General features: G+C 39.0%; 2 protein-coding genes across 2 annotated transcripts; both read left to right on the forward strand.

Annotated features, from left to right (window-relative positions):
* Positions 1-331: 331 nt before the first annotated feature.
* On the forward strand, positions 332-3,881 carry atpsckmt (fATP synthase c subunit lysine N-methyltransferase). The gene is made up of 4 exons (XM_084732019.1): positions 332-936; positions 1,761-1,898; positions 3,121-3,171; positions 3,609-3,881. The coding sequence occupies exons 1-4, from the start codon at positions 652-654 to the stop codon at positions 3,828-3,830; spliced, it is 696 nt and encodes a 231-aa protein (XP_084588145.1). The 5' UTR covers positions 332-651; the 3' UTR covers positions 3,831-3,881.
* Positions 3,882-4,684: 803 nt separating this feature from the next.
* On the forward strand, positions 4,685-25,605 carry LOC146318263 (E3 ubiquitin-protein ligase MARCHF6-like). The gene is made up of 26 exons (XM_084732020.1): positions 4,685-5,579; positions 7,886-7,985; positions 8,411-8,484; positions 8,572-8,715; positions 9,188-9,260; positions 9,526-9,706; positions 10,714-10,948; positions 11,082-11,143; positions 11,508-11,540; positions 13,308-13,359; positions 13,521-13,579; positions 13,679-13,759; positions 14,037-14,105; positions 14,267-14,341; positions 14,578-14,712; positions 14,827-14,946; positions 16,447-16,547; positions 16,653-16,790; positions 17,348-17,543; positions 17,667-17,736; positions 17,843-18,024; positions 18,124-18,258; positions 19,546-19,635; positions 19,891-20,023; positions 21,652-21,787; positions 22,748-25,605. The coding sequence occupies exons 1-26, from the start codon at positions 5,561-5,563 to the stop codon at positions 22,830-22,832; spliced, it is 2,778 nt and encodes a 925-aa protein (XP_084588146.1). The 5' UTR covers positions 4,685-5,560; the 3' UTR covers positions 22,833-25,605.
* The last annotated feature ends 264 nt before the right edge of the window (positions 25,606-25,869 follow it).

A 25,869-nucleotide genomic window follows, 5' to 3' on the forward strand; every position in this document is an offset into this window, starting at 1 on the left:
GGGAAAATGTTTGGCAGCTTTGATCAGAATCAGAAATACTTTATTGATCCATGCGGAAAATTGTTCACATTGCAGATGGTCCCATTCAGGAATAGAGAAATATATATAGCATAGAGCAATTAAAAGAAAATATTTTTAAAAAATGTGTAAAAGTGTGTTCACATTTTTATTGGAGCGCACTTTTACTTGAGTATAGAGTTTACTTTTGTTTAATTTACTTTTATTTATTTATTTATTTATTTATTTTTTAACTTTTGCTTGAGTATAGATTTTCAGCACTGCTTGCTGCTTGAGTATCTGGTGCGGAACGAAGGCTGAGAGGAACCTTCGTCAGCTTATCCTTGTCATCCATACGGACGTAAAATAGCGGTGCACAGGTCATCTTTTACAATGCATGGGTAGTGGACAGAACTACCACTATCTATAACTAAATATTTGGGTTTTAGTTGTTTGTTTTACGATAAGACTTGGCACTGAGCATGATGAGCATGTTCGGTTTGCTTAATATCTCATTTCTTTCATGACACTCACCTCGGGCAGCTAGCTTGTCTAGCTAACCTTTAGCAGTCCCAGCTGTCATTCATGCACTTAATGTTAGCTAACGCTGTGTACTGAATTTATAACGCGTACCGTTTCTATTAAGATAGTATCATGTCACAAGAGGGGGGTTTTGTCGACTCAGCCCCGGCGGAACAGTTTCAGAGCGGTGTGAAGGAGACGAAGAGTAAAAGCCGGCTGGGTGTCATCGTCACCGGGGTGCTGGGAGGGTCGCTGGTCGTTCTGTACGCTGTGGCTGCTCCGTTTGTCACCCCTGCACTGAGAAAAGTGTGCCTCCCCTTCGTCCCAGCGACCACAGCTCAGGTGGAAAATGTCCTCAGGGTGCTGCGAGCCAGAACAGGAACACTGGTGGACATTGGGAGCGGAGATGGAAGAATAGTAAGTGCTGGCTGGTATCCTGTGGGTATACAAAGGCATAGAAGAGATTTTATTCAAGATAAACAGAACCACAACAGAACAAAATATATATGAAATAATGGGGAAAGACTAACTGGTGTTATCAATGATAGTAACTGTCTTGTTCCATTTAGTGTAGCCCTTCCAGTGAGGACACACGGCAGCACCCTGACTCTGTTGACCTGAATGGAACACAAGTTATTATTGCCACTAACGATTATTTTCAGTATCATTTAATCTGTCAGTTATTTTCAGTTAGTTCTTTGGTCCATAAAATGTCAGAAATTGGTGAAAAATGTTGATCAGTGTTTCCAAAAGCCCAAGATGACGTGCTGAAATGTCTTGTTTTGTCCACAACTCAAAGATATTCAGTTTACTGTCGGAGAGGACCAAAGAAACCAGAAAATATTCACATCTGAGTATCTGAAATGAGAAAATTGGGCATTTTTTCATAGAAAAAAAATAACTCAAAACGATTAATCGATCATCAAAATATATGAAGTATTTTAATAGTCAATTAATAATTGATGACTCGATTAATCGTTGCAGCGCTCATATATAAAATCATAATAATTTCACTTTAGCATCCTTTTGGGACACAAGAGTGGTTGAGCTCTAACAATTGAGGCAATTACTGCAGGTTATTGTCACTTTATTTGAGCCTTGAATATTTTTTAACCTCACCTTTATACATCTAAAAAAAGCAGCACTTACACACATTCAAACTTCAGCGGTGGTAAGTGGTGAAAACATTTAAGTACCAGCCAGTCTAACTGACTGTCCCTCCGTCCTTCTTCCTCTTGCAGGTGATAGCAGCAGCTAAACATGGCTTTCAGGCATCAGGCTTTGAACTGAACCCTTGGCTGGTGTGGTATTCTCGCTACAAGGCCTGGAGAGAGGGTGTCCACCGCTCCACCTCTTTCCACATATCTGACTTGTGGAAGGTCAGTCATCATACGTGATTAATAAAATACAGTGTGTAGTGACTTGTGACTCATAGGGCCAGTGTGTAGGACTTAGTGGCATCTAGTGATGAGCTTGCAGCTTGCAGCCATGAGGCTTTCACCTCCACTTTCAGGTGTTCAGGAGAATCTGCAGTGGCTGTGAAACTGAAAGGACGATCTCTGTAGAAATAAATGGCTCATTCTAAGACAATACAACTCTTATTCTCAGGTGATTATATACTAATGAAAACATACTTAGGAATATTATATTACATTTCTACCAGATTCCGCCTAAATCTTACACACTGGAGCTTTAATTTTTGTTAAGTGCCTTTATTTTACCATAGCATTTAATGTCTTGTTTTTGTTAGAGAAATCTGGTATCTGGAAGCCCTGAGAGGCATGGGAGAACAGTCTGATCTAAAATGTTCTTGCCTGTGTTCCTTTATCTGTTAGAGAGAACAGGTGAATATAAAGTTTTCCCAGGATCAAGTTTTTTTCCATTTGTGAAAATAGGTCATTAACATTAAGAAATATTTTTTGTCAGGATCATAAATGCATGTTTTCCTACTGGTGAGTTTTAATTTCTCTGTGGATGTGTGTGTAATTTTACATAACTTGCCGACACACAACATATTGACTTTGTGTTTAGAGTGCATGGAGAAATTAAAACTCACCTGGAAGAAAACATGAATGCTTTTAGTCTCCTTTAGAACAAAAGGGTAGTGATGCACGGCAGCCTCTTGTGGCCAAAATGAGCATTACAACAACAAACTCAGAAAAAATCACCTGCAAAACTTTTTCCACCTCTTTCAAAGATGAAAAATAATTTAATGAAGGTATAAAAATGATCAAAACCAAAGCTTTTTTCCCATCTGTTGTTAAGTCAAAAAGACTGGGTCACTATTTTTTTCTCACTTGCCTCTCAGTCCTTCCACAGATCTCACTAAGACTGTGGTGCACCAAGAAGGTTTAATTTAATCTTAGATTAGTTCTAATCAGAGTTAAGTAAAACTAGCTTTAAAATGAGTTAATCCAGCTTTGTTGCACCATTAAAAAAAATCTAAATTTGAGTTTAAGTGTATAAACGGGAATTAAACTGAGTTTAATCAATATGGATCTGCTATCTTGCCCAAATTAAAATAAGTAAATAAAGCAAAATAAAAAAAAAGTAATTTAAAATAAAGGTTTGATCTCTCTGATTTTTTTTTCTTTTTGCTAGGTCAGTTTTGCTCAGTACTCCAATGTCGTAATTTTTGGAGTCCCTCAGATGGTAAGTTTTTCTGATGTCTTACAGCATTTTTCTTAACATTTTAATCATTGCATTTTCTTAGAATATCGTGTCCCAATTTAAGTCACTGAAACTGTAAAATAACATTATTTCTAGCTCATTTTCTACTGTAAAGTACTCCAACTTCTAGTTACTGTCCAGGCTCCTTGAGAAATTTGACAGTAACATAACATACAATAGATGCATGTATCGGTGATGAAATTCTTCATCCCTGGTGAGAAATGGCACCAGTCAGTTCACTGGAGACAGTTATTCTGATTCAAATATAATCAGCTGTTCTTAGTCTCTGTTGGGTGAAGAACTGAAGACCTGCAGTGTCACTGAATCCCCTGAAAGCTCTATGTTTGACCTTAACGAGTAAGTTTTCAGAATCCCACAGTATTACTCCACAGTCTCATTGTCACTGTCTGTATCTGTAGATGGAGCAGCTGGAGCTGAAGCTGGCAAGCGAGTTACCCAGTACAGCCAAGGTGGTGGCCTGCCGCTTTCCCTTCCCTACGTGGGTCCCTGAACTCACCGCCGGGGAGGGCATAGACACTGTGTGGGTGTATGATGCCAAGACATTTAAATCACTCCAGCAACATGGAATGACAAGGACAAGGACAGCCGAACACGAGGACACACCAGACTCACACATATAAATGCAAACACTGACATGTTGTTGCTAAGTTGTCATCATGTGTTGCGTTACTGGGATGTTTTTAAATCCATGCAGCTTCTACTCCTCCTACCTCAGTGGACAAGTTTGAGATTGGGTATGAAAAAAGTAGGAAAAAGAAAGATGCTGCCCTGATCTTGATAAGTGGTTACCCCCATGTTCAAGTCAGATGGTTCCATACCTCATAGGACAGTCAGCGAACAGTGAGTCACCTGCATCTCTGCAGACGTGCAAGCTCGCTCTTAATCTGGGCTGCTTGATGAAACATGCATTTCATATTCAGTACATGTGTGGTGCCCAAAACAAGACCAGGAATCAGTAAAAGGTGATGACTGAAAAATAAATTCCTAATAGGAAACAGTGGTGCTCTCCATAACTTGGTCATGAATAGAAATTTGCAGTACAGGTTTATACATGTTTGAACTCATGACAGCCTCTACAGACAGTGGAATGAAACCAAGTATATTTACAAGTACAAATTTGAGGTCCTTTACTTCTTTATTTTTTCCATTTTAAGAAATTTACTCTGTGATATCACAGAGGGAAATTTTATACTTTTTACTCCACTACATTTGTCTGACATCTCTAGTTACTAGTTCATAATTTTCAGAATCCAATTTTTCATACCCTTCCTGTCCAATGAAAACCATGTATCTCCCGATGTGGTGATTTTGAATGTCTCTGATAAACTGAAGGATTGAGTGTTTCTCTATCAGTTGAGAAAGTTCTGTCTCTTTTTAAGCTAAATAAACTCTCTCTTGGATGAGCTGAAAGTACATTGTGACAAAGCTTAAAACATTCCTGTTTTTTTGACACCATGAAAATTTCACTTTTTTTGGAAAGTGAAGATACAAACATAGAATTCTATAGAAAACATTGCAGTAAAATGCAACAGACACATTAATGCAGCAGTAATATTAATCCAGAAATATCTTACTCAGTAATACGACAGTGACAGGGACCATTTTCATTTCATTCATCAAGTCAAGAAGTTGGTTATTGCTATTAAATAAGTTTTAGGTCTGTAAGAAGAAATACATTTCAGCACATTTCTGTCACCAGATTCAACTGTTTCTGTAGAATTACCCAAGTACACTGCAACAGCGTACTCATGTTGAATACCTTTAACTGTACTTTTAACTATTAGGAAAGAATACAGAATAATTAGTTGGACAAAACAAACAGTGAAGGTGTCAAGTTGTGCGCAGGGTAATTGTGGGGTAATGTCTGTTTTCATAATTTTTATGAACCAATCAATTGATTAAATGAGAGGATAATCAGATTAATCCAGTGTGGTAACAATCATTATCTGCATTCCTGCACAAGATCATTCCAGGTGGGATCCACTTCAAACAAATACAGCTACCATATTGTATATCCACATTAAATTATTGTGCATCCTATTTTTAGGTTTGTGTAAAATCAACATGTAGCCTATTTGTCAAGCTAGCTGATTGCGTTTGGGTGCCACCTAGTGGTGAAAGTACCACACAATCACATGTTGCTTTGAGTATGTCCTGACCATTGGCTGATGTACTATGAAGTGGAAAGGCTTTATATAGTTTCCAAACTTGACGTGAGCATGTCAGAGACAATAGGAGCTTAAACTAAACACTAACTTGAAATGTTTATATGCAGATAGCTCGCAGTCATCGCTTATACACTGCCTAGGCTGACTACTGTGGAGCAGAGCTGCCTCAGCAGCCAGCCAAGATGGACACCGCCGAGGAAGGTAGCTAGCTATGTTAAAACGTAATTGCCCCAACTGTTAGATTCAGCCGGTAAAATCTGCAGATTAAACAATGTCTGTGTCTTATATTAGCACATTCTTAACTAGTTTCAGACCTCTGTCAGTAGCCTTGACAGCTGTTCATCTGAATTTTAAAAACCGCTAACCAATTAGCGTTAGCTAAGGAGCTAACTAGCATTAGCTTACTCCCGTTAGCTACCAGCTGTTGTGAATAAAGTCAGCAACGTTAGGTTGCTGGTTTCTGCTTTCAAAAACACTACCTGTCTGTCTGCCACAAAATGGCTTGTCGTCGTAGAAATCTCAGAATACAGTCACTTCATGTTAAAGTTATATGTAAACTACCCAATTATTTAGTTACAAGCTAATATTGAGTAAGTTTAATGCCACCGTTATCATAACATTACGTACAGCACGGTGACCAGCTAACGTCATGTTGACACACCGGTCAGCCCTGCCAGCTGATGAGGCTGGTTTACTACGTTACAGTGATACCAAAGATTAAAAGAGCTAATAAGGCCAACATGCTCAACATACCTTCTAATGTTGTAATAGTATTTCTCTTACTCATGTAACCTCGGACAAATGACGTTAACGCAGCACCTTTTGTCTGAACGTTTTAATGCTACAGGAAAAATGACTGGTCGGTAGCTTGCTGGTCAACTGTTCTGTTTTCACAAATTGTGTTATTCTTATGTTATGAATATAGCGTAATTTTTTTTTTAAAGATAAAGTCAGTCAGTCAAAATGTACTCTAGGTAACCTAACGGTATTATGGTCTTGCAACCAGGGCTAATTATAGTTTATTTTATTTTGGGCATCTAGTGACACAGGTAATCCAAGGATTACAGTTTGCCCTACTGTCAGTATATGACCTGTCCTGATCACTAAAGACAGATACTCATGCCATACTCATGTGTCTCAGTATCAAATTCTGAAATTATTGAGTGTGTTGATGTACAATCCAAATTGTTCATTGTTTTTCTGAGACTCAGTCCCGACTGGCCAAGTGGTTAAAAAAACAGTTATTTATCGTGTCATCAATTATTATAAAAGCTGTCCCATTTCCATACGTCAACCTAATAGTAAATCCTTATTCAAATACCATTTAAAGATGTATTACTTATGCAGCTGCTCAAGAGTCCAGTGTTGCTTAAGTATAATGTCTTGTTGTTTTCTCTGATTTTGGCCTGTGATATTACTTTATGATGAAAATTCCTCCTGACCTACCATCACTCACAGCGTAAGCAGAGTCAGAAAGGAATGTACTTTGGAATTAATGGTTGTGAAATTTGTATTAACTGTTTTTGATGCACAATAATTGAGATGCACATGTGATGAACATATTGTAAGACTAATGTGATGCTGTAAAAGTGGTGTCATGGGCACTAGCTAATGGGAATGCATTTAAATAAATAAAAAAATAAGAATTAATGTATTAAACTATTTTGATAATTGATGTAGGCCTGAGCCATATAACTGAAAAACCTATCACGATGGTGAAGTTTAATATTGGTTGATATCGATCGTGTAGGTTGTGACCGTCGATATGTTTTGTAGTCTAAGGGGTGGAAGCTGCTGAGTAGATAAGATGAGACTATATCACAATATTTCTGACCTTTTGTTACCTCACTATTATGACAATGTTGTTGGGATGACTGTTGATGTTTCACAAAATATTAACCTGAAATATTTTTGCAAATAAATCAATAATGTGGATATATTGACTAAGTGAGTAAAGTCAAATAAAAGAACAGTCCTAGAGGTTCAGAAAATTACATCACTTTGCAATGGCAACCCAGAAAAGATGACTCTTAGGCCATATCACGATATCTGGTCTTATATCACAATACGATATCGATATATTGCCCAGCCCTAAATTGATTTATCATTTAAGTAATTTCTTCATGCAAAATGTTGTTTCCAGCCTCTATAATATGGGGATTTGCCACTTTTCTTAATTTATTATCATATTAAACTGAGTATCTTTGGGTTTTAGACAAAATGAGACATTTAAAGATATCACCTTGGACTTTTCTGACATTTTAAGAAGTTGCTGCCCTAAATTAAACATGACAGTTACCTGACTCTTTGTTGTTATTTGATAACCACTAATAAGTAAAACAGTTTGTACAGGGTCAAGTAAAAAAAAAACTTGCCCAAGACTTTGGGCAAGTAGATTTCTAACCCACTTCTCTGACTGGGCAAGTGAAAAAAATATATATGAACATTGAACTCTGAGTAAGATGTCTTGGTATGCCAAGTAATGTTATTGTGTGCCTTCTGTGCAGCAGACATCTGTCGGGTATGTCGTTCAGAGGGAACCCAGGACAAGCCGCTCTACCACCCCTGTGTCTGCACTGGCAGCATCAAATTTATCCATCAGGAATGGTACGTCTACAAATGTGCATGATTCCATTCTTTTCTACTTCCTTTGTTTCCTTAAAATGTATCTTATCTGTCTACAGTTTCATTCTGTCACAGATGTTGTTGAATTTGTTTGAATGTTGTTGTTCCAATATATTCCGACATGGGGAAAGAATACTCTGAGGAGGTTATAAAAAGCAGAAATTATAACCAAGAGATCACCTGACAGGAATAAACCTCAGTGTGGTTCATAAATAATTACTCACCTGACACACAATAATAACAACAGAAGGGCACAAACAGAAAGGGAAAATACTTTTTGGGGTAGGGAGCACTCACTTTTCAGTTGTGAAGAATCTTTGCATGTTTGTGATTTTGCTGCAGACGAGGGCTACAAACAATGTTAAGTTTCCATAGAATAAAAAGAGTATGTCCTTTTGTTTTCACAGCTTATTGCAGTGGTTGAAACACAGCAGAAAAGAATACTGTGAATTATGCAAACATCGATTTGCATTTACACCAAGTAAGTTTTTTTTTTAATCAAATTGGATCAGTCTATTTCCCTCACTTCCACTATCCTCATTCTGTCACTGTTCTCTCTTTCCTCTAGTCTACTCTCCAGACATGCCATCCCGTTTGCCGGTCCAGGACATATTTGCTGGCCTCGTCACCAGCATCGGAACAGCCATCAGATACTGGTTCCACTACACACTGGTGGCCTTTGCCTGGCTCGGAGTGGTGCCTCTGACAGCATGTATGTCACATCGTTCCATTGTAGCTGGGGAGAAAATGACTGTTTAGCAGTCATTTAAAGTTCAGAGGAACTGAACCCAAATACAAAAAAAACAACTCAAATTTAACCATTCTACTCAGCTTGCAGCAACAAATGAATGTGAATGTTTCATACTACAAATATCTGCTTTATTTAGGGAATAGAACTCGGTATTTACTGTGCCTACAAACAAAATTGCTGAAACATGACTTGCAAACAAAACAGTCAACTCATAAAAATAAAAATAAAGTATATCAATTCAGTCCTTCTCTCTCTGTGTGCAGGCTTAGGTACTTTGATAATTTATTCATGTATGGTGGACATAATTTCAGCATGAGGTGCAATACCATTAAAATTTTATTTAAAAAAATAATTGAGTTTTAAGTTTGGTTTTATTTGTACACCAGCTATCACTTTCTCTGATTCTTTTTTTTTGTGTTTGCTTGTCTACCAGGTCGTATCTACAAGTGTTTATTTACCGGCTCTGTGAGCTCTCTCCTTACCCTGCCATTAGATATGCTCTCAACGTAAGTTTGAATTACTCTCTGGTTTTGGTTTTGGCCCTTCCCTCTCTCAGTGACATGCTCCTGTATATTGTAATTGTGTGTTTTCCATATTTTTTACACTGGAGTTCCATGAAGATGGTTAAAATCTGATGGGAGTTCAAAGTGGGGTTATTCATGATGCTCCTTCCGTCCATCACGTTATATTTTATGTTCTTTTGTAAGTGTAATGAGTGAAATTGTTGCAAAATGTATTCTAAACCTTTAATGTTTCATCTCCTCATCACAGACAAAACCTGCTTGCAGACTGCCTCCAGGGCTGTTTTGTGGTCACTTGCACGCTATGTGCCTTCATCAGCCTGGTGTGGCTTAGAGAGCAGATTGTCCACGGTGGCGCCCCTCAGTGGTTAGAGCAAAACCAGCCTCCACTGGTTCCTAATCAGCCCAACGGCCCTGCACCAGCTAATGAGGTGAGATCAGTTTGTCCCCAACTTTTTCCTCTTGCACACAGAACTGAGAGAGGCCTACTCAAGTTCTTCTCTGTACAGTGTATTCTACCATTAATGCACTCTGACATAGTTGGCACAGTGACAGGTTCTTATCTGAAAACAATAAACAAGTGGACTTGATTTTCATTTATTTTCAGATTGTTTTGGTCTATTTCGAAATAGACTGTTGTTTGTTACATTAAGTATTTTGGTTTGATGAAAAATGATTAATACAAGTTTAACTTTGTTTCACATTTTGCCAGTTTTCTGTGTTCTCTCAGAGGAAATTGTAGCATATTTATCTTCTCTGATAGACAATGTGCTTGCCAAGCTGGACCTGACATTTGTTTGTGTTTACACATAGACAAATGAGTAAAGCAGTGACTGACAGATTATATCAAGCCTCTGCTGTTGTTTTTGGTAATGACTAATACAGTTTAGGTCTGAAATATCTTAGTTAGTGACAAAGCAGTTGTTTTATATCATGTTTTAAGTTTGAGAACAGCCGCTCCAGAAATTGTGGGAAAATAATGAGATTGGTTATTAAACATTTAAGAACCAGATATTATCACTTTAAAGCTACTACAAAGTACTTTGGTATTTTACTGATTTTGGAGGCCCCTGTGGACAAAAGCATCAGTGTTTCCAACTTAATAGCCACAAAATATAATGCCAAAACTATAATTATCTAAATAAAAATCACATCATGCCTGTTTTTAACTGACTAACTTTTTAACTAATGTACTTCTTTGTGCAAATATGTAAGCACAGGCCTGTTTCATCTGATTTCAAGGATAATCTCACTTGGTGGCTGCCATTGAGAATAACTCTACAGACTTTACGTAGATGATTTTGTTAACTTACAAAGGTCAAATGGAGGCATCTGTAATGAACTGATACTGTTTCACAACCAGTTAAAACTCCTTATAGTGGCTTTAACTGTGTGCAGGCTTTGCTGTAACTGTGATTATTGTTTAATGATTCTACAGGGTGCAGGTGGTAACAACGCTCAGGCTGCTGCAGATGGCGCAGTGGCCCAGCACCCTGCAGACCCCGCTCCAGACGGTCTGGCACCCGCCAACCCACATGAAGCCGGCAACAATGGAGATGAGGCTGAACTTGACGATGAGGAAGAAGACGACGACGGAGAGGAAGAGGAGGAAGAGGAAGACGACGAGGAAGGCAGGGAAGAGGATGCTGCTGATGCCAATAATGGTGGACAAGGTCTGCATGAGCATGAAAATGTAGACATACGATGCACTTTCAAATAGTGGCTTTGAAGCTTTTTACTTAACAGTGTGAAGTGCTTATAGCTCTTCTGTGGAATGGAATTACACTGTTCTCATGTCCTTCACAGAAGACTTGAACTGGAACGCACTGGAGTGGGATCGTGCAGCAGAGGAGCTGACCTGGGAAAGGGTTGGAATTGAGTTTTTTTTTAATCCCTCTGTCTCCTGCTCCATAAAGTGGTGTGATACAGCTAGGACATGATGTTAAAAAGGCAGTGTGTACGCAGGGTAGCAGTTGGTTGGCAGATGAATTTGGCCTAAAAGCTCCTGTAACAGGGAATATCCATCTTGCTATAGTGCGCTTAAGCAGCACTATGAATTCTTGCTACTTCCAGGGTTTGTAGCAAGCCTGGGGTCAATAAATGTCTTCTTTGTTTTATTAGAAGTGTTGTATTAATAGTAGCAGCAGTTGTAGTAAAACTAGTAGTATTACCATATTCATTTATATGTCTCATAAAGGATTATTATGACATTGCTTTCTGTTTATGCTCCAGATGCTGGGGCTGGATGGCTCCCTAGTTTTTCTGGTAAGCGCTCACGCTCTCTTTCTTCTCTTGCTCACAGTTTCATGTGTGGCATAAAGGGAGCTGCCTGTATGTTTGAACCTAGCATATTTCCCATAAATTTGGCAATCGTGACTTCATGGAAGGTAAAGGCCAAAAAGTATGGTGCACGGATGCAGCACTGTACTGTCTGCTGCAGTAGAGCATGTCCATTATAATCAACTGAAGCTGCTACATTGACAACAAGAACTGCCCATGCTTTGTGCTGCTCATCTCTTATTATTAAAAAAAGCTACTAAACTAAAAACTACATAAACTTCATAGTACATTATGTTGAAAAATGATTGAAATAAATTCCAGAGGCAATGTGACAAAGCAGAGTAATGATGTTGGTGTTTTTACATTAAAATGAATCAGTCAATTCAATGTATATCCCTGATCCTGTAAGTTAAAGCAGTCTAGTTAATTAAATATCAGTTGGCAAAAGTCAGAATGCAGACATTGAAGCTGATCATCTGAGGCAGTGTTTCTCAGACTTTTTACACCGTGTACCACCTCAAAAAATTATGAGCTCTCCAAGTACTAACGTTTGTTGCTAACAGGCACAGTGGAGTAGCCACTAGCAGTTGTGCTTGGTCCACTGTTGTACACTTCACTATTAACATGTTTGCCTGAAATGGTCTAGAAATAGTACTCAAACCACAGTTTGGGAACCTAGGATCTAAGGGGAAAAAATTTCCTTAGAAACCTTGGCTGGCATGCAACCACATGTCTGTGAAATCTGAGTCTGTGAAGCTGGTAAAATAATAATAATAATAATAAAAGCTCCACTTCATCTATGTGACATGGTGCGTCCATGCCCCATGTATTTTGGCCATAACCTTGCACTTGCAATTGTCCTTGTTGGACTAGAAGGAATTTGGGGGGAACAAGGATGTATGCAATATGTATAGGGGCAAGTTGCTTAAACATCCAACAACAGTGTCCAAATAAGCCCAATTTTTTGCAGTCTTTTCAAGCGCTCGTCACTGATTCTGTCCTAAAGTATACCACAATCTGTCACACACACATACATGCTCAAACATAATCACGTTTTTTTTTTAAAGATTATTTTTTGAGCTTTTTCCTTTATTGTGATAGGACAGCTGAAGATATGACAGGAAAGGGGGTGGAGAGAGGGGAAGGCAGGCAGCAAATTGGCCGCAGGCGGGAGTCAAACCAGCAGCCGCTGCAGAGGACTGACAGCCTCAATACATGGTGCGCGTGCTCTACCAACTGAGCTATAGGGGCGCCCATAATCACATGTTTTGTGAGTCCTCGTTTTTGCGAACCTGTACAATGAAGGTGGTGAATGCAAAGTTAGCATACCCATAGAGTCACAATCGCCACATTTATAGGAAATATGCCAGGTTGAAATATTGTATAACAGAATGTACAGACTCATCCTATTTAATCATCACTTATGGTCCACTAAAAGTGTGTGGTTGTGTCTGTATCTGCAGAGATCCCATCCTCTGGGTGTATTTCCTTATTTTCACATTATTTTGCTGGGCTTGGGATGCTTTGCCAACCCTAAATATCTGTATTTGATTTCTCGGGAATTAAAATTAACAATCAGCTATCGTTCTGGTGTGCTCACAAATAGCTTGGACAAATGGGACCAGGGCTCGGACTGTTGAATCTACCTTTAACAACCTCAGTAGTTATATGCTGATAAGACACATGCACAATCTTCATTGCTCTAAAGCTAGAAATAGTTTAACATTGACTTGTTGTGCATCTCATCTCTAGGAGCATGTGTTCTGGGTGGTATCGCTCAACACTCTCTTCATCCTGGTCTTTGGTAAGTTAAATCTGCAATGTTGTGCTGATACACTGTACATCCAGTCATTACCTGTGAGAATCTATCAAGCCTTAGTTGTACTATTACAGGGGAATTACCCCTCATTGAAGCAGGTTGTCCACCATAATATGCAGATTCTAACCTCCTCTGTATTTCTTTAGCTTTTTGCCCGTATCACATCGGCCATTTCTCGGTAGTTGGACTGGGATTTGAAGACTATGTAAGTGCACAGAAATACATAACGGGATTTCTTATGGGTATTTGGGTTTGTTATGCAATGATAGAATGTATATGATGATAATGTTATATCTGTTTGCAGATCAAAGCTTCACATTTTGATGGACTCATCACCACCATACTGGGGTACATCCTCCTGGCTGGAGCTCTCATAGTCTGCCATGTATCCTGTATATGCAAGAAATTGTTATTATGGCTGTGTGATACTTGAGTTAGTATCAGTTTAGTAATTTTTGCTTGTTTTGTGCATTGTTATTTAAATTTTCTGTAATATGCTGTATAACCTAAATCAAGGCCACCGCTTTTTGCAAGAAGTATCTTTCTCCACAAGTTTGGGCGAAATGTGTTAATGAGAAATCCTCAATTGCTATGCCTAAAATACAGACGGACTGTTCTTTATCTCACATTTTGATGTTAGTCCTTAACTGTGCATCCTTCAGGCGCTGGCTTCATTAGTGAAGTTCCAGCGGTCCAGACGCCTCTTGGGTGTCTGCTACATTGTTGTCAAGGTAAATTAGAGATAAAAGATTGGAATGTTTCCAGAAAGCTTATTTTTGTTTTATCACGCTTGCAAAGCTTTCAGTTGAAACTGTAATTAGGTAAATTATGATTACAGGAACAAATTATGAAAACAGAAACTAAATTGCATTTTTAATTTTATATTTTGCAGGTGTCCCTGCTGGTTGTCATGGAGATAGGCTTGTTCCCACTGATTTGTGGTTGGTGGCTCGACATTTGCTCGCTGGTAAGACAATCATGCAGAGTAAACAGTCGCATGCTGGCTCTGAATGTCTAACAAAACAGACCGCATGCAATCATGATGCTTCAGTGGGTGTAAATTTGATCAAGAAACTTGATGAACACTCAATTTGAAAAAAACAAATCTCAAAATGTTACAGTAATTTGACCAATTCCTAAAGACAGATTTTATCATTGGTATTGAAAAAACAGACAATAAAGCATGTCCTTTGTTCATCACAGGAGATGTTTGATGCGACTCTGAAGGACAGGGAGCAGAGTTTTGACTCTGCCCCCGGAACCACCATGTTCCTCCACTGGCTGGTCGGCATGGTCTACGTCTTCTACTTCGCCTCCTTCATTCTTCTGTTAAGAGAGGTAAAGTTGAAGGACTTCAGACGGTCACAGTCATGCATTGTGACTTACGGAAAACCTCACAAACCATTCATAACTCTTAAAATCTTAAGCTTTCATATGTTTGTTTGGTTGCAGGTCCTCCGACCTGGTGTGCTGTGGTTCCTGAGGAACCTGAATGATCCGGACTTCAACCCAGTCCAAGAGATGATCCACCTGCCCATCTACAGACATCTACGGAGGTTTATTCTCTCTGTGGTCAGTCAAGCATTCTCCTCTTCTGTTCTTTCCCAAACGGTGCCCACATTTCTGTATTTGTCACTGCTAGAATTGCCATTAAACAAAGTCAAAGTGCAAAAATGACAAAATTAGGGATTTTAAAAACAATATGAGTAGCTAGAAATACACTTTCAACTGATCTCTACTTATTCAAGCGCAACAATGTTTATTGAAGTTACAACGGTTAGGAACTTTACTAATGTAGGATGGATAAGAGAGAGGTTGAATTACCCAGAGTTGCTTGTGGTGGTTGAGAAGAACCATGGAAGCGTTCAGTTGAAACACCTGGATCATCCTGAGGCACAAGTGATTTGGAGGTGGTGGTTTGTGCAATCATAGGTCTGAAAGATGCAATGAGACACACACAGTGATATTTAAAGAACTGCATCTGAGGACTTATTGGCTGAAGGAACACGGGCAGAAAGAACATCGACCAGATGACATCAGAAATGAATGAAAGCGATTATGACAGTGTGGGAAAGTGGAATTAGAAAAAGCAAAAAATAGGAATTCTCAATGGAAAGAAAGTGAAAGCAGAATGGTCTGAAATTAAACATTTCCTTTGATCTGTGAATATTGTTGATGGCATGAAGTAGATATGTGATTGGAGGATGTAGTGAGCTAGCAGGAAAGGTGTGGGTTGCTCACACTGAGACACATGCTAGAGAGCAGGGATTCTTGAATTGAGGTCTACAGGCTAATTGAAGCCCTTAAAAGTATTTTGTCCAGTCCCTGAACATGAATTATATTTAAATCAGCTGTGTTCCACTTCAGCGCTTTTGATTTTCAGTAGCCTACATTTAGTACACCATGTGGCTACTGTGTCAGACTGTGCCCGTCTAAGATATCTTGTCATAACCTAGGTTGTGATAACAAGCATTTGTTAGATTTACGACGTGTGGAAAACTAGTGGCTGTATAGCACCTCAAGAGTGTCACAGGGATTGTGTTCTGTCATCAATGCTAGTGCAGATAGCTAAGGTTAGCGGTTTCGGTGGACAACGCAGCATTTTAATATGGAAGTGAGATGGAAAAGCCACCCAGGAAAATACTGTGTGGTTGAGTAGAGAAGGAGGTTTCAGGAAAAGTGGATTAATTCTTATGTTGTTGAGCTGCTGGGGAACAGATAGAGTGATGTGCCTCATCTGGAAAAATGTGAATTCAGTGCTCAAGGAATTTAATTTTGAATGGCAGATGAGTCCAATCACAAATAGTATGACAATTTTGTGAGTTCTCGTGTGCGCCCTTCAATTGTATGCTGGCTGCCTAAATTGGCACTCAACTTTGAGAATCTCTGTTGTAGAGGCACAGGGTTGCAGGGAGGGAGAGTTAATTGGAAAGATTTTTTTTTGGCAGCCATATCTTTTTTCCCTCTTTTTTCAGAATTTCATTTAGAAATAGTTGAGCCTGTAAAAGTTGCACATTGGTTTATCGTGACACCTCTGGTGAAAAAATTGTGTTTTTCTGTGTGTTTTTCCAGGTGGTTTTTGGGTCCATAGTTCTGCTGATGCTTTGGCTTCCCATCAGGATCATTAAACTGCTCTTCCCAACCTTCCTTCCTTACAATGTCATGCTTTACAGGTACGCATGACAACACTGTCAGTCACATAATCATTTAACTTTCTAGATATGTGTATGTTAGAGAGTGAATGTGAATTGGGTTTGGTTTATGTCTCATGTGTGCAGTGATGCTCCGGTTAGCGAGCTGTCGCTGGAGCTGCTGTTGCTTCAGGTTGTTCTGCCGGCGTTGCTGGAGCAGGGTCACACGCGCCAGTGGCTTAAACGGCTCGTCCACGCCTGGACATTCACCGCTGGATACATGCTGTAGGCTGGAGACAAACATATACACCAGTTGCAAATTTAGATTTAAAATAATACAATGGCATTAAAATAACTTTCTGGCAGTCTTAATTTTGTTAACGAAAATTTTGACTATCACAACATAAATGAAAAAACATTGTCACCAAAAACTACAGCAAAAAGTCTGTATTTTTAGTCAATTATTTTCTTGATTAATAGTTGTTTGCCTATAAATTGTCAGAAAATGGTGCCTCAAATGTCAACAACTCAAAGATATTACATTTACTTCATAGAGGAGTAAAGAAACCAGAAAATATTACCATTTAAGAAGCTTGAATCAAGAGAATCTTGACTTTTCTTCTTAAGAAATTAAGCAAAATTAATATTCAATTATCAGTTATTTTTAAGACTTTTCATCTTCCAGAATTTGTGAATAGTGTGGGCCACAGAAAAAAATGACCACAGTTTGACAGGGCTTGAAAAACCACAAATTACAGTGTGCTCTTTATGTCCAGTGTCATTATGTCACTTCAATCGTAGTAATCAGACAACATAATTATTCACCAATGGTTTCCCCACAGAGACCTTCACTCCTACCTGCTGGGGGACCATGAAGACGAAGACAACCAACTAAACAACAACCCTCCTGGTCGCCATAACAACAACAGGATCCCTGGCCTTGGGGAAGGGCTTCACGCTGCCCACCAGGCCATTCTTCAGCAGGGTGGTCCTGTGGGTTTCCAGTCGTACCACCGGCCCCTCAACTTCCCCCTCAAGGTGACCTAGTTATCATTATTCATATCACATATTCATGTGTCCTGTCACTGTGGAAGCCTGAACTGCTGCTGATTCCTGAAAATTATTATATTTTTCTTCTTTTGTGTGTTTTTGGTTGTTAAGATCATTCTGCTGGTCGTCTTCATGTGTGTGACACTGTTATTGGCCAGTCTGATCTGCCTCACACTGCCAGGTAAGTTGTGGTCACAAGAAGGCATTTTTACCTTTCCTCTTTCCTGTTCTGGTCTGGCTTTCTTTACACCTCCATTCTTACCAGTCCTCTTTCTCCTCTCTCCCAGTGTGTGCAGGTCGCTGGCTGATGTCTTTCTGGATGGGCAGTGCCATGGTTCATGAGCTGTACACAGCGGCAAGCGGTCTGTATGTCTGCTGGCTATCCATCAGAGCTGCCACCGTGCTGCTGTCATGGATGCCACAGGGACGGTCTGTCATCATGCTCAAAGTCCACGAGTGGACGCTCATGGTAATGTGGATGTCTCTGTAGCCCTCCCAGCTGATGTCTGTTCTTTATTAAATTGCAAATGATTTGAATGGTGTGGATGTGATGTGTTGGTGAGAACAGATTTTAAAGACCATTGTGGTGGCTGTGATGTTAGCCGGTGTGATTCCTCTGCTGTTGGGTCTGCTGTTTGAGCTGGTCATCGTAGCTCCTCTCAGAGTCCCACTGGACCAGACACCTCTCTTCTACCCCTGGCAGGTAGGACTGTGGAGTTTGTATGTGTTGTTATGTCAGATAATACACACTGTTCGATTTTACCCATCTGAGAAATCATGGATTATTTATTTGCTGATGAGTGATTAGACTGTGTGTGCATGCACATGACGTCAGTAGCATACGCGGCTGTACATTTTGTGCACACACCCATAGCATGTCCTGTATTTTAATGAAAAAAATCAAAATTTGTTTTTGGCTTAGCAACTTAAGGGCAGAGAAAGAAACTGAGATAAAAAGGGAAAAAAAAAGTTTGTCCAGTGTAGTAATGCAAGGAGTTACTGGATCACATGACATGGAAGCAGTTATTTTGTATTAAAATAATTACGTACAGTGAAATAATTACACATCGGCAAATCAAAATTGGTGTGCTACATAAGATCAACTTAGTTTAATTTTAATCAGTATTTTCACAAATATGGTCAAGCCAGAGGGCTTATTACTGTCGGATCACTGTCACACACTTTCTAATGAACTAAATAAATGGACAGTATACCTGGAATAGGATATAAGCACAACAGTTTAAACGGCTTTTGACCTATTAATCAGAGAATCCACACCGATGAGTTTTCTAAATGATTTGTCAAACACAAAAAGTGGCTGCTGAGGTTTGATATCCAGTCCGGTTTACCGCCGTAAATGAGCTAAATTAGCTTTCATTACAAACGCACCATCATTTACCTTAGTCTTCCAGAAATTGCGTCTATCTGCCATTGCCTCCACATTCAAGTGCAGTGTTAACGTGTGTGCTGTAAGTGCCCCAAAGCAGTTGCTGAGAAAATGCACATTAGTTTTGGTATTTAAAAAAGCCTTCAGGGCTTCATTTTTTTCATTTTCAACAATTACTATCATCTCAAACATCAAATGTCAGGTCAAATCTTGCTTACTTATTGTTTGTTTCCATACGTCATGGCTGAATGTATAATATAATATGTGATATAATATAATTATGTTTACACTTTTAGACAATTTTATTTTACTTGTGAAGGCTATTTGGGTTTATGACATTTAATATTTGGCATATTTCATGACATGAAAAAACTGTTAATATTTCTTAAAGTTAGTAAGGTATTGGGGGAAAACACTTTTGGTACATTTGCTAAAATTTGTATCACTGGTATCAGTGTCAAATCTCAAACAATACCAGCTGGCATTCACTGTCTTGTCAAGGACACAAAAACAGGTTTTGACTTTGAAACTTGGCAGATGCTAAAATTTTGAAACAAATCTCATTGTGTGTTGGTTGTTAAATTATTGTTCTGTGTGTGGCAGGACTGGGCCCTGGGTGTGCTTCATGCTAAAATCATTGCTGCTATTACTCTGATGGGCCCTCAGTGGTGGCTCAAAACTGTCATCGAGCAGGTCAGTCTCACATCCTTCTAGCTTCATGAAAATAAAATGGAATTACTTTTATTTAAATACTTTGTAAAGACGATTATACATTATGTGTATATCTCTATATCATCGCAAAATACATATTGTCCACTTTGTATTGAAGATTGCTTATTCAAATGTGTGTGTTTATTGTGGTAATTTACTGTTAAGGTCCAAAAGATTTGAACTTGAGCTGGAATGAAGTAAAACAAACCTGTCGGTATCTTCTCTCTCTATCTGTAGGTATATGCTAATGGTATCCGTAACATTGACCTCCATTTCATCGTGCGAGGGCTGGCTGCCCCAGTCATCTGCGTCCTGCTGCTTTCTCTCTGTGTGCCCTACACCATCTCAAAGGGTGTAACTCCACTGCTTGGTGAGTCTCTTATGTGTACTTATGTGTCTGTGTTTAGCACAAGTTTTCTGGTCCCTTCATGCACTCTAAGAGAGCATCAGTTTAGTGAAGAGATTTAAGCTTCCTTGATCTCACTGCTTCAGTTTCCCATCCATCATCAACTTTCTGTGAGAGGGGTCAAAGCTGGCCTAATGAAGAAAAATACCTTCAGTTTTTATTCTCTTTAGTTGAGGAAGATCATTTACATTAATGGTGATTCACTCAATTTTGTTCAATAGCTCAGAATGTGAATTTTATGTCTGCAAATAACACAAAATGGCATTCCACTTGTACTTTTTCAGTTGCATTCGTCATGCATTGCATATTTTATTCTCACTCATAAATAGGCACATTGCCTTCTATCGAAAGTTACGTTTCCAATGCAAGCATTCTTTAAATTTAATTTTTGAAATGCTACAGTACATACATGTCATTTAACTTCTATACTGTTTCAAGATGAATAGAAGAACTCAATGAAAATTCTATAATTAATTGGCATTAATAATTTACTGTAAAATCACTCAAATTACTGGGAATTAGCAATAGAATTTTTGTTTCAGTTTTTATCCTCCAGTCCACCTTCAGTCATGTTTTAAACAACATAAAATGCTCTGCAGGAATTAATAAATGGTGTATGTTTTATTTTTTTGTAAAATAAGATTAAACTTGTATAGGTCTACACCTTATCTTCATTTAGTATTCAATGATTTGTGCATATGCAATTGTCCCCACCCTCTCCACACCTTCCATTCCTAACTTTAAATAGCTGCACCTGGCTTCTCCTCTGTTTTGCTAGCTAATCACAGTAACCAGTGACACCAGGCTTCTTCTGTGGGCTCGGCATCGCTGCTAATGGTATTTTTAGCTCCACCCCTAGATTAATGGGATTGGGTCCTTAGGTTTATGACATCATATACACAGCCTGACTGAATCTGTCTTTTTGAGCAAGCAAGAAATGCTCTGGCATGGCGTTTACTACTTATTTCACTCCTGACATGTCTTGTAACACATGAAAAACAACACATGCGCATGTTAACAAGGTTAAGAATATGATTTTCACCTGAGAGGGTCTTTAATAAAACTGACAGCCCTACCAGTGTATATGTAAGAAAGTACAACTAAAAGGAAGCTTAACTTTATTTGGTCTCTTTTTTTGAGTAGTGACTAAATTAGAAATTGTGTCAGATAAAATTCAGGCAAGGAGGCAGCAGACACGCTCATCAGGCCGCAGCACAGGCAGATCCTTACTAATATGGATGCAGGGCTCATTTGAGAAGTGCTTTTTATGCAAAGCCTACCCAAGGCGCCAATTTTTGTTTAGACAAGTGTTTTTGATGTTGACTCAGACAACACTTGCATTTAAACAGCTAGTCAATTATGAATTCCCAGCCCCTGTGGTAATCAGGATTTTAGCCATTGTGCAAGGCAAAGTGCAATTGATTGCTTTTTGTCTTTCATTTACTCTGTTCCCTCCACGGCTCCTACAGATAAGACATCACAGACACGCACACACTCGTTAAGAGGAGACTCTGTTCAAATGTTTACTCTACCTTCTCTTTCTTTCCTCTGCCTCCCCTGATACCCCCCCCCTTCCTTTTCTCCCTGTACAGGTGTGCAGCCAGACATGCAGACACTGGTGGAGAGGAGGATCTACCCGTTCCTGCTGATGGTGGTCATTCTGTTGGCCATCCTCTCCTTCCAGATACGACAGTTCAAACGCCTCTACGAACACATCAAGAACGACAAGTCAGTCGAAACAAAAAATCTGTGAACTAAATAACACATGGGGCCAAAGAGGCTCAGTGTTTATTCCAGGCATGTTGTTTACTGATCCAGAGAAAGTAAAGTCAGTGGTCAGTAGGACTGTGTGATATGGCAAAACATTGTTTTCTGATAACTGTTGTCATATCATAAATATTTACATATATATCACAGTATAAGATGAGTTGATATTTCTGTTGATCATAAAGATTCCCTTTAAAATTTCCCAGAAGTAGTTTCAAAATCGGACTAGAGCTGCAAACAGAAAATCTTTTTCTGCATGTTTGCAACAGTGTCCTTTAAAAAAGCATCAGCATACAGGATGTTATTCAGGAGTTAATTATTGGCTGTAGGGTACAATGTTAGACAAAGCAGATAGCATCACAGTCAGAGCAGGGAACGTGTCTGAATGCTGGTTTTTAATTCTTAGTGACATCTAAGCAGTTTTTGGGTGTGTTAATTTTCTGAATTCCTGAAACAGTTCTAAAACACTTGTGTGGACAGAGGTGGTTTTAATTTTTAAAATGTTTTTTTTTTAAACGAAAGCATATTATTGTGATAGTAGCCTCAGAGATTTCAATCCGGGAATTCTATTGGATGGTGGATGTTGCTGATCAGTAGCCTATAGCCCCGAGTATTTTATATCAGTATTTCTCATTTTGTTGTTGGGGAAATTTTCTATCATGGTTGGTGTTTATATAGTTTCAGTCACACAGCTCTAGTGGGTAGATTCATGATGACAAGAAGTGAGAAGGATCATCTTCATGCTGTGCAATTTAAGGATACATAGAGCACACTGTGTTGTGGGATTTTGTGGAGTTATGTGGGTAGCACCAAATTGATTGTGAACCTTACAGCCAGCAAACAGATGTGTGTATTTAGTTGTATGAATTAATGTTAAACATGATTTGTCAACGACTCACGTCTACCCCGTTTCTCCTCCAGATACCTGGTTGGACAGCGACTGGTGAACTACGAACGTAAGACAGGCAGGAGCACGTCCACCTCCTCATACAGCTCGTCTTCGTAGACCTGACGCTGCTGTGGGATCAGTGGAGCTGACTCACTCTGCTCAGCGCTGAGAGCTCTCATCAGCTCCTGTGGTGAAATCTTTTCGTTTCCTCCGTGTTTGGCTGTCAAATGCTTACTTCAAACACAGCCTCTAAACTTTATGATTGCAGTCTAGCCCTACTGCTGTCACAGGTTGGGAGACAAAAGACGTCAAAGAGCAAAGACAAAATAGTCTCAAAACTGTACACGGGAAAATTTTAATTTCTGATCAAGGTTATTAAGCAGCCTGAAGATTGAGTCTACATGAGGTGTTGACTGTCCATCCTGTTTAATGTGTCCATTTTGTCGTCAACACAATTGATATTTTAAGTTGTAATTACATTATTTTAAAAGAAGATTAGAGTTGAGGCGGGGTCAGCTGAGCTTTTACCTCCGATTGTGCTTCCCTTTCGAATGTTTGTGGTGAAATTATGTCTAGGTCATACTGAGTGTCTCATAATGGGACATTTTTAACATTTCAGAGCTGTGGAGGACATATTATAACTCTGGTTCTGTTCAAAGTGTTGAGTCGTCTCACATGACAGCCTTCATCAAATTGAGGTGTGTGATGAGGAGGGACATACATAATGTAGCAATGTGACTTTTATTTTTATTTTTTTTAGCTGTTTTTATTAGATGTGTTTTCATTGATTTTTAGTATTCTGGAGTGAGCTGTTAGATAGTCCTCTGAGGATTCCTTTGATGTAGAACAAAAGAGAAGAAGAAGAAAGGGACATTTTAGACAATCTGGACACAGCCCAGGACATATTTTTTTCTTAAGATGTTCCCCTGTGAATTTTTGAACAGTGAACAGTTTGGATTTTGTAGTACCTTTCTGCACAAATCCACCTTCAGGAGTGGACATTAACATGAAGTCACACGGCAAACAAAAAGTGAGGTTTTAACTAAAATATTTCAACTGGAAAAACGGCCTCAAAACATTTCAGAATGTGCCTGTGTTACACCTTCAGACTGACACTGATTTTATTGAAGTATTTGTTCTGATAGAGTAAAGAATAATAATAATAATGTGAGCTAGGTGGCCCTTACTCACTTGTAGTGCTGCTAATCAGTTGTTTAGACTCTTGCCTATCTGTATTCTGTTAAGGGGTGTGAGACAACGGCTAAAAACAACTGTATAAACAACAGAGCAAAAAGTGACTCTTGTGAGCTGTACTGACTGATAATAGGACTTCACCGAACACAAGTATAATTCTGGCAAACTATAGTGAACTCATCTCAGTCAGAGTGAGGTAGAGCAGGTAATGTAATACCTTGGTCACACTACATGACTTTCAAAGTTGTCAGATGGCTGCATTCTTCACACTATACAACTTTCTGTCTTTTAATCAGGAATGTTGAAGTAACTGTGTTTTGTACTCTACATGACTGATCAGTAGGTCTGCATGATATTATTATTTGATTTATAGTTAGTTTGTGTACATCTGGAGTAAAAGATTTGTAGACCAGGGCATCTCTGCAGTGCTACAATACTTTATTATAATGCTGTATTGCCTCACATTTTTCCTCTATCAAATAATTGCAGCTTCTGTGATATGGATATTTCACTTGGCCGTAATGCGATTATGACAATATTTAAATTAATTGTGCAGCCCTACTGATCAGCAACACAGTGTGACATATTTATATGATCTTTCATCCCAGAAGAGTACGACTGGTCTGTGTTTTGTCACAGAAACACTCGCTGTAATGTCACTGTTGTAGCTGTTGGAGGTGGAGCTACTTTGAATTACTTTATAACTTTATACTGCTTACTACGATTAAGTTAGAACATTTTTTTTTTCTTATATACTTTTCTAAGTATTTCAATTCCACACTTCCATTTTTAATGCAGACTGATAATCCTGATGGTTCCTTGAAGCCACAAACATTATAGAATTGTGATATTTGTGGAGTGCCCCTTTAAAGCAAACCTAAGAAAAGTGGAGTAGGAGAAAAAATGTTTCTCTCAATAAACAAACAAAATAACTGCCATTACATTGCATGTGCTCTCACCATATGAATTATAAATGAAAAACAACCTGTACACAGAAAGCATCTTTACCCCGACACAAATCCTTGTCTTCAGCATTTTAGATGCGGCAATGTTTCTTTACGTAATTCATTGGTAACATTATGTAATACTTTGGTAACAGCAGTTTAGTTTCTCTCCTGTGTGTAGTTCATGTCTTTTCAGGTGACTCAGCCAAAATATTTCCCCACGTTTCTGACAGCGATCAGATCAGCTTGTGTTTGTGTCTGTGAGGAAAGCAGCATGAAAGTAACGTCTGCGAGCCTCCGCCTGAATCGTTGGTGCGGTGCAGTCGGAGGTCAGTCAGTTGAAGGGATTCAGGGTCCTCTTGTCGTGTTGAAGACGTACTGAACTGACTCCTGGATCCAACACTCTTGTCTTTCTCTGTCTTTGATCCTTCACTGACTGACTTGTGACTCCACCTGGGAGCAGAGAAGGTGGATGCATTCTGAGTCACTCTCACTTTGATCTACTTGTCTGTTTCATAATGGGTGAGTTTGTGAGTTTTGGCTTTTGTTTCAACTTTCCCAGAAACCTTTGCTGGATTCCTCAATGGATCAGATGTCACAGGCTAGCAGAAGGAACTGATTGACCATTAATCTAAAATTCCCTTTTGTAATGAAACTTCAAGCGTCAGTGTGAAGAGCAAGTTGGTGTCTCAGCTTTTTGGATATCGTACCTCCTGCTGTAGGTAGCTTCACTGCTTCTTCAGCTGATAACGTGATGGTAGTTTGTTTGTGTTGGCACTAAGCTTCCTCTCAACTCTGCTCAGAGCTGTTTCCTGCTATTTTAAAGGGAGACACATGACAGAGGAAAATATATTTTTATTCAAAGGAGAAGTTGAATTTAAAAGAAATTAAACAAACCTTAATTAAAATTAGTCTGTCTCTGAAGACAGAGTTCTGCACACGTTAAGTTTTGCAAACCTGTACCCACAAAGCTGAGTACTGGAACTAACCGGTTACCCGCAATTATCTCTGAGTGT

The sequence above is a fragment of the Lutjanus erythropterus genome, chromosome 12 (genome assembly GCF_056507025.1).
Source record: "Lutjanus erythropterus isolate fLutEry1 chromosome 12, fLutEry1.hap2, whole genome shotgun sequence".
NCBI classification, from domain to species: Eukaryota; Metazoa; Chordata; class Actinopteri; order Lutjaniformes; family Lutjanidae; genus Lutjanus; species Lutjanus erythropterus.